At 39.6% G+C, this 12224-nt stretch overlaps 1 protein-coding gene and 1 long non-coding RNA gene across 2 annotated transcripts; one reads left to right on the top strand and one right to left on the bottom strand.

Annotated features, from left to right (window-relative positions):
* LOC119010120 lies at positions 1-1777 on the top strand. Its single transcript, XR_005071910.1, has 2 exons — positions 1-147; positions 701-1777. It is a non-coding gene; the product is annotated as an uncharacterized LOC119010120 (long non-coding RNA).
* Positions 1778-4397: 2620 nt separating this feature from the next.
* On the bottom strand, positions 4398-8193 carry lrrc18b (leucine rich repeat containing 18b). Its single transcript, XM_037081560.1, has 3 exons — positions 7966-8193; positions 6580-6971; positions 4398-5301 (listed from the first exon to the last, which is right to left on the bottom strand). Exons 2-3 carry the CDS (start codon positions 6838-6840, stop codon positions 4810-4812), a joined length of 753 nt encoding a protein of 250 aa, XP_036937455.1. The 5' UTR covers positions 6841-6971; positions 7966-8193; the 3' UTR covers positions 4398-4809.
* Positions 8194-12224: the final 4031 nt, after the last annotated feature.

Here is a 12224-nt window from a genome sequence, read left to right as displayed (position 1 = left end):
TAAATGGAATGCAGCCATCATTAACGATATAAGTGCCACCTGTGCTTTTCATCCTTTGACGGATCAAAATGTCCGCCGTGAAAAGGGCCTACTCTCTTCTCCCCGTCAGCAGCAACCTCCAAGGTAGCAACGTACACACAGAAAATGGTAAGTTAGGGTTAGGGTTAGGCTAACCCTAACATCAACCTGATCACCAATGGACCATGTTCACACGGTGGCCATTTTCCTCTGAGACCACGCTCAGGGTGGGATGCTCAAATTGTTGTTCTACGAGGAATCTGAAAAATGCTTGTCATTTCACTATTTAACAATCAATCGTCAGCTGACAAGCTGATTAAGTGAAATAACTGAAAATCTGGTGGGATATCTGGTTACAATTCTAAGTAAATCAACACATTTGACAACCCATTAGCTTACGTTAGCATCAAACCACTTCCTTGCTAACATTTGACACGCTACACAATCTCATAGGAAAGGCCCAATTGAAGTCTTTGCCCAGAGCACATTTATTTAAGCCTGGAAGTTAAACGTTCAAGATGTATTCAAAGGCTAATGTTAGCTAGGAATGGTTGAACGCATATAATGGGTTATCACATATGATGTTTTACCTTTAAATTAGTTCAGGTCCCTCTAGATTTTCACTATCAGCTGTATTTCCAGTCGCTGATCAATTAAATGATATCATTTTTTCCCTCTACAGCACAGCAGCAGAACATTATCTCAGCATTCGAGCTTCCCACCCTGAGCATGACGTCAAAGGAAGATGGCCGCCGAGTGAATGTGGTCTATGGCAAGAATATAAACAAGCTAGCAGTTGTTACCTTGTTTTTTTTGTTGTGACGTGGCCATTTTAATTAAGGGCTCGCCTCCCCATGTGTAAATATGCCCCAAAGCTAAAAGAAAAACGCTATATTTTACATTATAAGCTAAATTGCCGCCTTTGTGACACCCAAGAGGATTGCAGTTAGTTTGAAGAAATAATCGACTGTGTTAACAGCTTGTTGTGCAGCCCCAAATGTAGTATTTATTGTTATTAATAATGATTTAAGTAATCCATTTTTTTGTTACTATGGTGTGATTTTGATTTAACTGCACATCTGTAAAGCCTGCCAGTAATCTACTCTATAGTGATCAAAAATGGCCCCTCTGATACATAAAAATGTAAATCCTAGAAGAACCTTTAGCTCCAGGAAATCCACACAATGCCTTTTTGACTTTCTGGTTTCATTTGTTGCAATGTAAGTCCAAGTGCCCACTGCCTCGGCCAATGAAGGAGCCAGGGCAATGCAATCAAAATTAATTAGATTCTATTTCGGGCTCTCTGGCAATTCTGTTTCATTCATTCAGCCTGCCTGTGTGTGTTTGGTTGATTGACGCACACGATAGACTTGGGGGTGCGGGGGGGGGATGGAGACACTGATGGAATGGCTGAGGGAAATGAATCAGGGAGAAACAGAAAGAGACTGGTATATGTATGTATGTGTGCGAATTGATTTTCAATAGCACTCACAGTGTTCGTGTGTGTGTGGAGCGTTGCCCAAAGAGCATTGGACTGTTCAGCTGTAACGGCCCCTCAGCAGCAGCCACACGGCAGTAAACCAAGCGATGATCAGCCACGGAAAAAATACAAGAAAATACACTGATGTTAATACAATGGTGTTTTTGAGGAATGGTGAATACCAGTTGAACTTAGCCATTGTAATTATTTTTACCATAAAAATGACACTAAACTTGTATGGGTCATTAAAATCTGCTTTATGCATCATTTTTTGAAATATCCCTTTGAAATGTTAGTCATTTACTCTATCTATCATAAGGAATCATAGACTTATTATTACTTGCACGTCTTTACCGCATGCTTTACTATAGGTATTGCTCAGTCCCACAATCCAGCTGAGTCAATACCTGGCATCCCCGCTCCTTAATGAGCCTATCTGCTGAGATCTTAATCCAGTCTACTCAGCACTCCTCAGATCAGCAATGCAGTAAAAAACTGGGTGACAAGGGCCTCAGAGGTTATTCACTGTTTTTTAGATTGTACTGACTGTTTGCGTGGACATAGAGAGGACAATGAGGAGTGAAAGAGAGGAATAATCTGGTTATAGGTTAAAAGAGGAGCAAACAGGAGAGAGGCTACGACCTTCATCCTCTTGAAATTGTGTTATATATATAGTTTTTTTTTTTAAATCGGTAGCCTGCAGTCACCTCAGTTAGTCATTTTAATAAACGACCTCAGGACATCTTCCACTTGTTAGGGATGGACCGATTACCGGCCGAGGTGATAATCAGGGCTGATATTCAGCATTATTCCAATTATCAGTATCCGATTGCTGATAAGACAGCAGAATTTAAAATGCAATACTTTGCCTCTGATACAGTCGTTCCAGTCTGTATTATCATAATCAAAACATGATCTTTTCCCAATCCTAACCAAGTGCCTAAACCTAACCAGACCATGAGCACGGCATTGTCACGACATAAAAAAAAATAGAATAAAAATAACCAAAAGAGACATTTAGTTGCAACAGGTGAATGGTTCTGTTGAATTTATTCTGGAGGTCGGATTGCTGCTATATAACCATAGAGCAGCTGGGACATGGGCCAAACTACAACCTCAAAGTAAAAGCAAATGCGTTTCAATACCAAAGAGGGTTTCTGTCACGTGAGGTCGTTCTTATCCTGGTGAATTATGTTCAAGTGTCCATTTTTACGATCAGTTTGGTTTTAATCAGTTTTACGATGCCTTAAAAATGGGGTGTGCTGTCATAATTGAGCGCTGAACCCTGCTCGCCACTGAGTCGGGCGGGTGCACTGGGACAGAAATCTGATGCTGTGGCTCCACCACCTGATCGCTACAATGCAGACTTACATCATTAGTTGTGTTTGTGTGCGTATTAAAAAGTTGACAGTGTTTTGAACATCTATGAACAAGAGAGGTGGTGATGTATGTGGGTAGTATCTGGTGCTGGATGTGTTTAATGAAGTGACTGAAGAAGTAAAAATGTTAGACACTATAAAAACAAGCTCAGATCTCTCTCATGTCAGCTCATCAGCCTGATTTTTCAGTTTGACTGCTGTGTAATTTTAAATGTATTCATAGGTATAATTTATCTGACCATTTAAAAAGGAAACAAACAGCATTTGTGGTTATTTAAAAGACCATAGTCATATCATAGCACACTTTATCGATTAGGACAATGACAAATTATGTTTCCTTTTATTGTCTGTCATATTACCATCATGATGCTACTTCATGCTCTATGACTGCATATGAGTCATATATTGACAGAAGACTGTTACTGGAATCAGAGATGACTTCACATAATCTCTCGCTGGTTAAAACATTTACAATCAAAGACAGAAGTGCTGCTTGACAACACTGATGGTGCTCAGTGAGTCTTTGCTGCCCTCTAGGCCACAGAGATGACAAACACATGCAGTGTAGTGCATCCAGTAGTATTTATGGTACACTTTGTCAATTTTCATGCAGCTAAAACTTGTACATGGGTCGCAATAAAACAACAATTATCGCTGCATTAATAGATTTGTGCTCATTGGAGGATTGTGTTCATACATTGTGTCCTATCATAAACCATATTAGGTTTCTGTCATTGAAGAGGCCATCAGGATATTACGCTGATTTATTTCAAACAGTGATGGATGTAACTAAGTAAATTTACGCGAGGAATATACTGAAGTACTTTGTACTTCCACTACATTTTGGAAGCAAATATTGTACTTTTTACTCCATTTATTTGATAATTTTAGTTACAAGTTACTTTTCAGATTAAGCCAAATGCATGCGTGTTTGAATTAAAGGTGCACTATGTCATGTTTGGGAAGAAATTGTGATCAAAAGAAAAAGATCAAACTAAATAATCAAACACTCTTTGTTCTCATGACTGAATAAACAAACCAACCTTAAAGGACAACACATGTCATACTGTTTTACTTTGTTTCTATTTGGCAGACCCTGCCACCTTTCTAACTTCTGACCTAATTTCCCTCTAAGAACAGCTTGTTTATTCAGTTATGGAAAAGATAAATATTTCTTTTGTATTATCACCTCATTAATATTGTCAATATTAAAATTCTGAGTTTGAATTTGTTCTCCAAAACTACAAAATGCCCCTTTAACACTAATTCCAAAAATTAGAAAAATGCTAAGTATCACATCTGATTCTTGGCCAGGCCAATAATTGAGTGACCCATATTACACAGTATATACAAACATGTAAATATATGTATAATTTACGTTTACTTGTACTTTTTGATGCTAAGTGAATTTTTTCCTGGAAAATTACTTTTGATACTTGAGTACATTAATTATCAAATTCCTTTCAGAGTTTTACTCAAGTACTATTTCTATTAAATTACTTTCCCTTTTACCAAAGAGATATTTTAATTCAGTATCTTTATTCTTACACAAGTATGACTTCTGGGTACTTTTTACAATACTGATTTCAATCATGTGAGACTTTATTTTGAAAAACTTTCAATAGATGTGGCCTGCTGCTTAAAAATGCAGTTGAAGAAAGAAAACAGTTCAAATCCCATGTGTTCACAGGCATCCACATAACATTGTATTGTATATGACAAAAAATATCAGCTCCACACATATCAGTTTGTTACCAGCACATCCTCTAATCTAGTGCATATTCAATTAGGCTCCATGTAGATGTCAGAACAGCAGATGGTGCTATAGTGTAAATTAACACCACTTTACAACTGAACACACATTACAATGTGGAATCAACTCATAAGTTTGAGTACAGTAAAGTAAAATAAATTGAGTTATAAATGATAATTTTAAATTTCCTTGCGTGGGTGTGATTTTGAAGTGAACTCTGCAGGGTGGCTGATTTGCAGTAATCCAGGCTCCCTCCTCGTTTCCTCATCCTCCAGCTTCCTCCTCTCAGTCTGACACCTGTCCAAACAGCCCTCACACAGGGCGCTCTCTTTGACCAGGTAAAGCGTCTCCGTCACCGTGAGCGACTCCCGGCTGGGTGCCTCCTCGGTGACGAGGGGGTTTCGGTCCAGGTTAATGCTCTCCAGCTTGTTCAGCCGCTTGAGGCAGCCGGGGACCCGGGTGAAGCGGTTGTCGGAGAGGCCGATGTGGCGGAGCTCCTTCAGCCCAGCCATGGAGGAGGGCAGAGCTTCCAGCTGGTTTAGACCCAGTTTGAGTGTTTGGAGATGCTTCAGCAGGCCGAGCTCGCAGGGGAGGCTCGTCAGACGGTTGTTGCACAGGTTCAGAATCAGCAAGTTCTGGAGGCGACCAATAGTCTCAGGCAGCTGCTCCAGCTGTGACACAAACACATCTGTAACACACGACATACTGCCAGACAACAGTTTACACCTTACAGTTGCAACAATATCCTGGAATTTGTGACCTACTTATTTTAGTTTTTTTTCCCCTTTTACTCTTTACTTTGAATGCAGTGTATAAAATGTAGCATATGTCAGACACCAGAGACTGATCCATTACAAGGAAGCATCATGCACATCGGAAACCATCTCATGGACACAATCACACAACAAATTGTGATCATCAGGCAACTGCCCCAAGTACACAAGACCCTCATGGGGCCTGAAGATTGAAGACTGACGATTTTGTTTGTTTTTCTGTACATACATTTCTTTTCAAAGCACAATATATCACATGAGCCAGAAAACATTATAAGATAATAAACAAAATGTTGCACAAGGAGCATGAATGAATGGTTTTAATGTCTTTTTTAATTTCATGTCCACAAACTTAATCACCAACTAATACATGCACATTGCATATAGGGGGGTAAACAGGGTTGATAGGGGCCCACAGATCATTGAAAAAAATTGATCTGGCCCCTGTATAAAATGTTCAATGGCACACAAGATGATTAAATAAATGATCCTCTCTAAAACTCATGTTCCAAAGTGAAGAAGGTGCCGCAGCGTGCAAAAGCGGAAAAAACATCCAATCCCTTGGTCAGGCTCCAGAGCAGTCACATAATACACAATGAAACATTCAAGAGTCCTGCTCAGAAAAGGTACGTTTGCTTATATTACTTTGTTTTTTTTGAAACGCAACAAAAATAAACCGTAAATGAATTTGTGTAACACTGTGATAATGACAAAAGATTTGGCTCAAGCAATTGATTTTGAAAAAAGATCCAGATGGATAATCCTAAATGTGGGTCAACCTTCTAAACTATAGAAACCTACACTTCCCACAATGCAACGCCATACATTTGTTGCACGTTAACATGCACGTCATTCCTCCTTATAAACTCACTGAGCAGTGCAGGCTTTTGGATATAAATCTGTAGATTAAGGCGCATGTCTGTATAACCACAATGACATAGACAGCTATTTTAACCAGCAAAACAACACTCAACAACTTACCTTTGTGAATGATAATTGGCAGAAGGCCCCTTTAAATAAAATCCTGATAATTTGGTTTAAATTGTACATTTTTGAGCCTTGAAAAAGAGTTTTGTTGAAAAATGTTTGCAGTGGCATGTATGTGAAAATGTTATTGCTGAGGGGGATTTTATTATTCTAACTCTTGCTTTTTGAGGGATCCTCTATCGTACTCACATAGTTGCTGTGCAGGTCCAAGACAGTGACGGCGGTGAAATGGTCGATAAAGTCCGGGACCTTTCTGATCAGGTTCCTGCTCAGGTCCAGTTCGTTGATTTCACACAGCTTCTGGATGCACTTCGGCACCGCGGAGATCTCCTTGAAGCTGAGGTCCAGGCAGCGTTTGCCGTCCAAGGTCAGCGTGACACAGCTCTGAGCCATTTTCAGGGTGATTGTCTTACTTTTGGTTGTCTGTTTGTTTTTCTTTCCCTTGGCCATCCCGGCTGCTGCAGGGAGTGACGGAGCAGTGACCAGGTCTGTAGTTAATGGTGATCAGCAGTGCACTGTGACAGAGGAGTTGACAGTGGAACAGGTCTGTAAGATCGGGTTACCCAACAGAGTCCGGCCAGCTGAAACAGAAGACAAAGTCGAGTTTTACCTTTCTGCTGAGATAAAATATCTGTGACATTAACTCTCATTGTTCCATGACAACGCTAATGAACTAACTTTACAGGGACTGTAAAAGTGCACTATGTAGAAAGTTTGGTGTAAAACATTCAAACATTAACTGACACTATCATCATGACGTGAAGAGCCAAAGGCTTTGACATCATATCAAAGATGTCTATTTACTGTGTTGCAGAGATTTCTCAAACAGATTTAGCATGCTAACCAGCTAGCCCCCAGCCCGTCCTGTCCAATACAACTCCAAGCTCCCAGTCTTGATTGCTAGCTGCATGGCTAACTGAGCTAAGTAGCTACCAGCAACTGCAGTAATTATAATACATTTAATTTAGATAGCACCTTTCAGGGTACCCAAGGATGCTTAACAGACTGGAACACACAAAACAAAGAATAGATGGATAAACAAAAATACATATAAGATAAAGAACTAGAAAAGTTGATTGTTGGGGCTGGACCTAGAGTTGACAGGCCATATTAAAGTGATGATTATTCTGGTGAAGTGTAGCCAATTCTTACATATTGCACCTTTAATATAGTGTATTTACAATGTTGAATTAGTTTACAATACTGTATAAGACAGACAGTTTATTGTTTGTTTTTGGCACTAAATAACACTGAGCTCCAACTACATCTGAAGAAAAAAAAGGAGGTGCTTAAAGGGTAACTCCACCAATTTTGCACATTAAAGCATGTTTCCAGGATTCGGGGAGTGATACTGCACATGTGAAAAAGGAGTATACAGCCTTTAATGTCTCCAGAGGGAGCCGCATGCTATCTGATAAAATGCAGTAGTGCTTCCGAAGTCGTGGAGAGTAAACCCCCATTAAATGTGTGTAAAACTGGTGGATACACCCTTTAAGGAGAAAAGGTTAATAGTTGGTTGTAATGAAACACATTTCTTCCAAATAACTGAATCATCAATAAGCTTTGACTTCTTACCAGCATTAATTAGTCCACTTCCTTAGATCCAACAATACGCCTCACTTCAGTATCCCATTAATTGTGATCATAGCCAACATTAAGGGAGCTGTAAATAAAACCTAGTCAGGCTGTTGTGACAGTAGGTAGTAGCTGACATGTTGTCTGTGAGACAGTCTGCTGCTCCTGGATTCTCTTCTCCAGACATGGCATTTGTTTTCTTTTGTTCCCAGGCAACTGCTGTTTGCTCTTTCAGCAGACTTAATGGTTGTGAGCAGCTGAGGCAGGACACAGGTTTTAAAAGATCACAGTAACCTGCTTCTGGGATGGTTCATATCAATACGTATGAGTGCTGCTCACTGATTGTATCCAGGACAACCCATAAATATAGGTTCCTTGCATTGTAACGTTGAAGTGATAGGATGTGATTTTCCTCAACTCTTAGAATGATTAATATAGCTTCAGTGTCTTGTTATTGCTCTGTGGTATACTGACCTGCTTAACTCTGCTGTGTTTGTAAATACTTTTCAGTCTGACCCTCTTCCGAAAGCTGTAATATGATACAGTATTCACAGGGCTGCATTGATCTCTAATCTCACATATGCACGCGCACGCACACACACACACACACACACACACACACGCACGCATGCACACACACACACATTCAGACTTCCATGAAGTAGCGCATACTGCAGTCCCGCCTCAGCTGTCACCTGTCTATATTTAGCCTGGTGCATTTCAGATGAAACACTTCCACCTGACGTGAGGGCCGTGCAGTACCTCCTCTCTGCCAGTAGGTGGTGCTGTGTTTGTACAAATCCCAGTGTCATGGCACTCAACCTTGAAATCAGTGCAGTGCCCAGTCAGAATTTCCTGTGATGAAGATGTTGCAGGGGGAAACTTTGTAAAAATCAATTTGGTGGACTTGAGTATACAAAAAATAAATTAATTTTCATGTGTGTGATGCAAAACAGAGCTAGAAGTCTTGCAACCAGGCTGTGGTTGTAGTGTGATCAAGTCCTCATTCAGGATACACTTTTGCTGAGTGCTTCCAGGTTGTGCAGCAGACTGAGAATACTGTGCACAACCAAGTCAGCTAACTTTACTATGTTTTATAGTTAGGCAACAAAATAGCATCACAAGTGCTGACCAAGTGTAAACCCACTGTGAAGTAACCCATAGGTTACTGCTAGTGACTATAAATGGAAAAAAGATTGGAGCCAGAGAGAATACTGATCGGATCTAAGAACTGATGACAAGCCATGGTAGCAAGGTAGCCATGCCCTATAGCGTACCCTGTTTCATCATTTATTTTTCTCTACATGGAACAATAATTTTCGAAATAAACTTCATGCTGTATTGAAGAAGTATTGAAACTAATGACTGAGACCATAAACTTATTGGGAATCTGTTTACTGAAGGGATAAATCAAGTAGTTTCATTTTCTCATAAGCTTACATACAATCAGACTTTTTTTTTTCAAACCACTGGAGACCCCCCCTGCTGGCCATGAGAAAGAATGCAGGTTAAGGCATTTCTGCAGTGTCTTCACTTTTCAGACCCAGAAGTGGCATCCATATTTGATAAATAAGTTATGCTGACGCCAAGTTGGTTAGAAAACGTTGCAATGCCCTCAATTAAAACCAAAGTACTAGATTAATTGGTAATCTTAACCACGGTTCTCATTAAAAAACAAACGAGTTTGGGGTCAATGAACTATCCAGACCTGGTAATATATTTTTATGTCTGCACCACTAACCTAGAATCAGGGCATTTGTGGAACCACATTAAGAAGCGGGTATCGTATGCATGTAAACACACACTTGAAGCATGGCAATAAATATAACAATCCCACAGAAAGAAGAAAATCTGCTTGGTCTAGGGTTTAGATTCCACTGCGTCTGTCAGAGCAAAAAACAGCCATGGTATTGCGGAGTGCAGAAAAAAAAGCAGCCACAAGATGCCACATTTTCTGTCATGTTGAACTACAGACCAACCCAAGCACTTTCGACTTCCTTCTTGTTGCCCACGTCTTTTACTTGGTCCTGCCTACTTGTTGCTGTTGGATTCTCGCTTTCATGTATTTATTTGTAATTCCCCTGAAACAGCAGGAGACAGCATGATATGGTCTATGAGCCTGAGTCATTTCCCTCAGCCGAGTGAAATACAGGTCAGGAGATATACAGGTCACACAGGAGGAAATGGTGCTGACCTAATTGAGTGAGGTGGCGCACACGGCAGTTCAGATTACATCTAACGATTGGAAATGTGGGCAGAGTGTGTGCGTGTGTGAGAGAGAGAGAGAGAGCTCAACAGAGACTGGAAGAGAGAGAGAGGCAAATAAGCAAAGAAAGATGAAGTTAAATAGAAACTTACTTTTTCTTTCAAATTGTTTTTTGTTTTGTTTACATGTATTGCCATTTTAATCACAGCCACATAATCCAGTTTTCTAACAGACCAAACAAAAACTAGAGTGAGCTATAGTAAGAGACACTAGCTATCAAGCTAAACAATGAATACAAATTTGGCTATGATAAGCTAATGCAGCTAATAAGCTAAACAACAAATACAGAGTTAGCTAGGGTAACCTATTGTAGCTAACAAGCTAAAGAATGAATACAAGAGTATGCTATTGTAGCTAACAAGCTAAACAGTAAATACAAAGTTAGCTAAGCTAAGCAACTGCGGCTAGCAAGCAAAACAAAAAATATAAATCTAGCGAGGGTATGCTACTGTAGCTTAAAACCTAAACAATGAATGCAAAACTAGCTTGGATCCAGTAACCTATTGCAGCTAACAAGCTAAATGACGTATATAAGGCACAGAGAGTTTGCTATTCTAGCTAACTTGCTAATCAGTAAATACAAAGTTAGACAGGATAACCTATTGCCGCTAACCAGCTAAACAACAAATACAAATGCCATTTACAATCCTATAATTTGTTGTATGAACGCTTTAACTTCTTTAAGAATCATGAAGTAACACAAAACACTAACAGAAAACATCACCATTGTTCAAATTAAATATCAGTTATCAAAGACAGGTTGCGACCTAAACTGATTGGTCCCTTAAAAATAGCGTTAGACTATAGAGACAGAAATAGAGACAGATTCTCGCAGTAATATAAAAATAAATATAAACACAGATCCAGCACTGACATCATGTACATCCTTGTATTCATTGACTGGCTCGGCAGCGAGGATTTCCTTTCTTTCACTCACTCTTTTCCTTCCTTCCTGTCTTCCTTCACCGCTACTTGACAGCATTTTCAAGCACTTTCCTGCTGGTCACTACCACTACTACTACAGTTACATACAGATACATTCTTTGTTTCTGTCCCCAAAGGCTTTGGTGAAAACCTGAAAAAACATTCATTCAAAGTTGGAAATGCTTTTCAGTGGAATTGGTGATCATCATGACAATCAAATTTAACCTCATCACTTTGTAAATAGTACTGTATATTTGTTTCACTGCTGTCAAATGAATATCACATACCGCAAGCAAAGTCAGAACCAGATCCTTTAAAGGCATGGATTACAACCGCTTTATTACAATGTGCAATTGACACACCAAAATAAAAACATGAATGTAGCAGAAGACTTATTTTTATAATCCACTTGTCTGAGAGCCTTGCCTAACTCTTGTGTTGTGCAAAAAAAGACATTAGTGCATTAAAATTCACCAGAATGCAGAAAATCAAGTGTTTCATTCTTAAACTTTCCATCCCCCAGTTAAAGGGTATTTTGGGCCCTAAATGTACATGTTTCTGTAATGTTCCTGGACAATTAGGATAACAACCTCAGCCTGTCTGTGGCAAAAACAAGCTCTCTGAGTGGACATAACTTTCGGTTGTCGTTGCCCCAAAGAATTACATTGCAGCAATAGCAACCCTGTTATGGCTGCCAGTGGGGTCTATCAGCTGCATCAATTTCAAAACTTTCTGTAAGTGTGAATCATTTACACACCAAAACAGGTAATAAGAGAGTCCAGGTTTTAAAATGGCTCCCTTTGATATAATGTAGTCCTCCTAGTCATGCTGAAACAAAACCAACGCTCTTGCTTTGTCCTTTGGTGAACCATTTTTTTTTTTTTTAAACATAAAACGCAACATACAGCAAAAATATTAGAAAAATCACATGACATGCATGATGGTATATTGTCATGGAACACTTCTCTGTTTTGTCCCGGTGGCACGCTGTCACTTCCCTTTTAAACTGCTTCGCCAGGACAGTTTTTTGATGAGCAGAGGGAACCAGAAACTGCAGAGGAAAGTCCAA

The sequence above is a fragment of the Acanthopagrus latus genome, chromosome 20 (genome assembly GCF_904848185.1).
Source record: "Acanthopagrus latus isolate v.2019 chromosome 20, fAcaLat1.1, whole genome shotgun sequence".
In the NCBI taxonomy this organism is placed as follows: domain Eukaryota; kingdom Metazoa; phylum Chordata; class Actinopteri; order Spariformes; family Sparidae; genus Acanthopagrus; species Acanthopagrus latus.
This window is presented reverse-complemented; position numbering and strand designations above follow the sequence as displayed.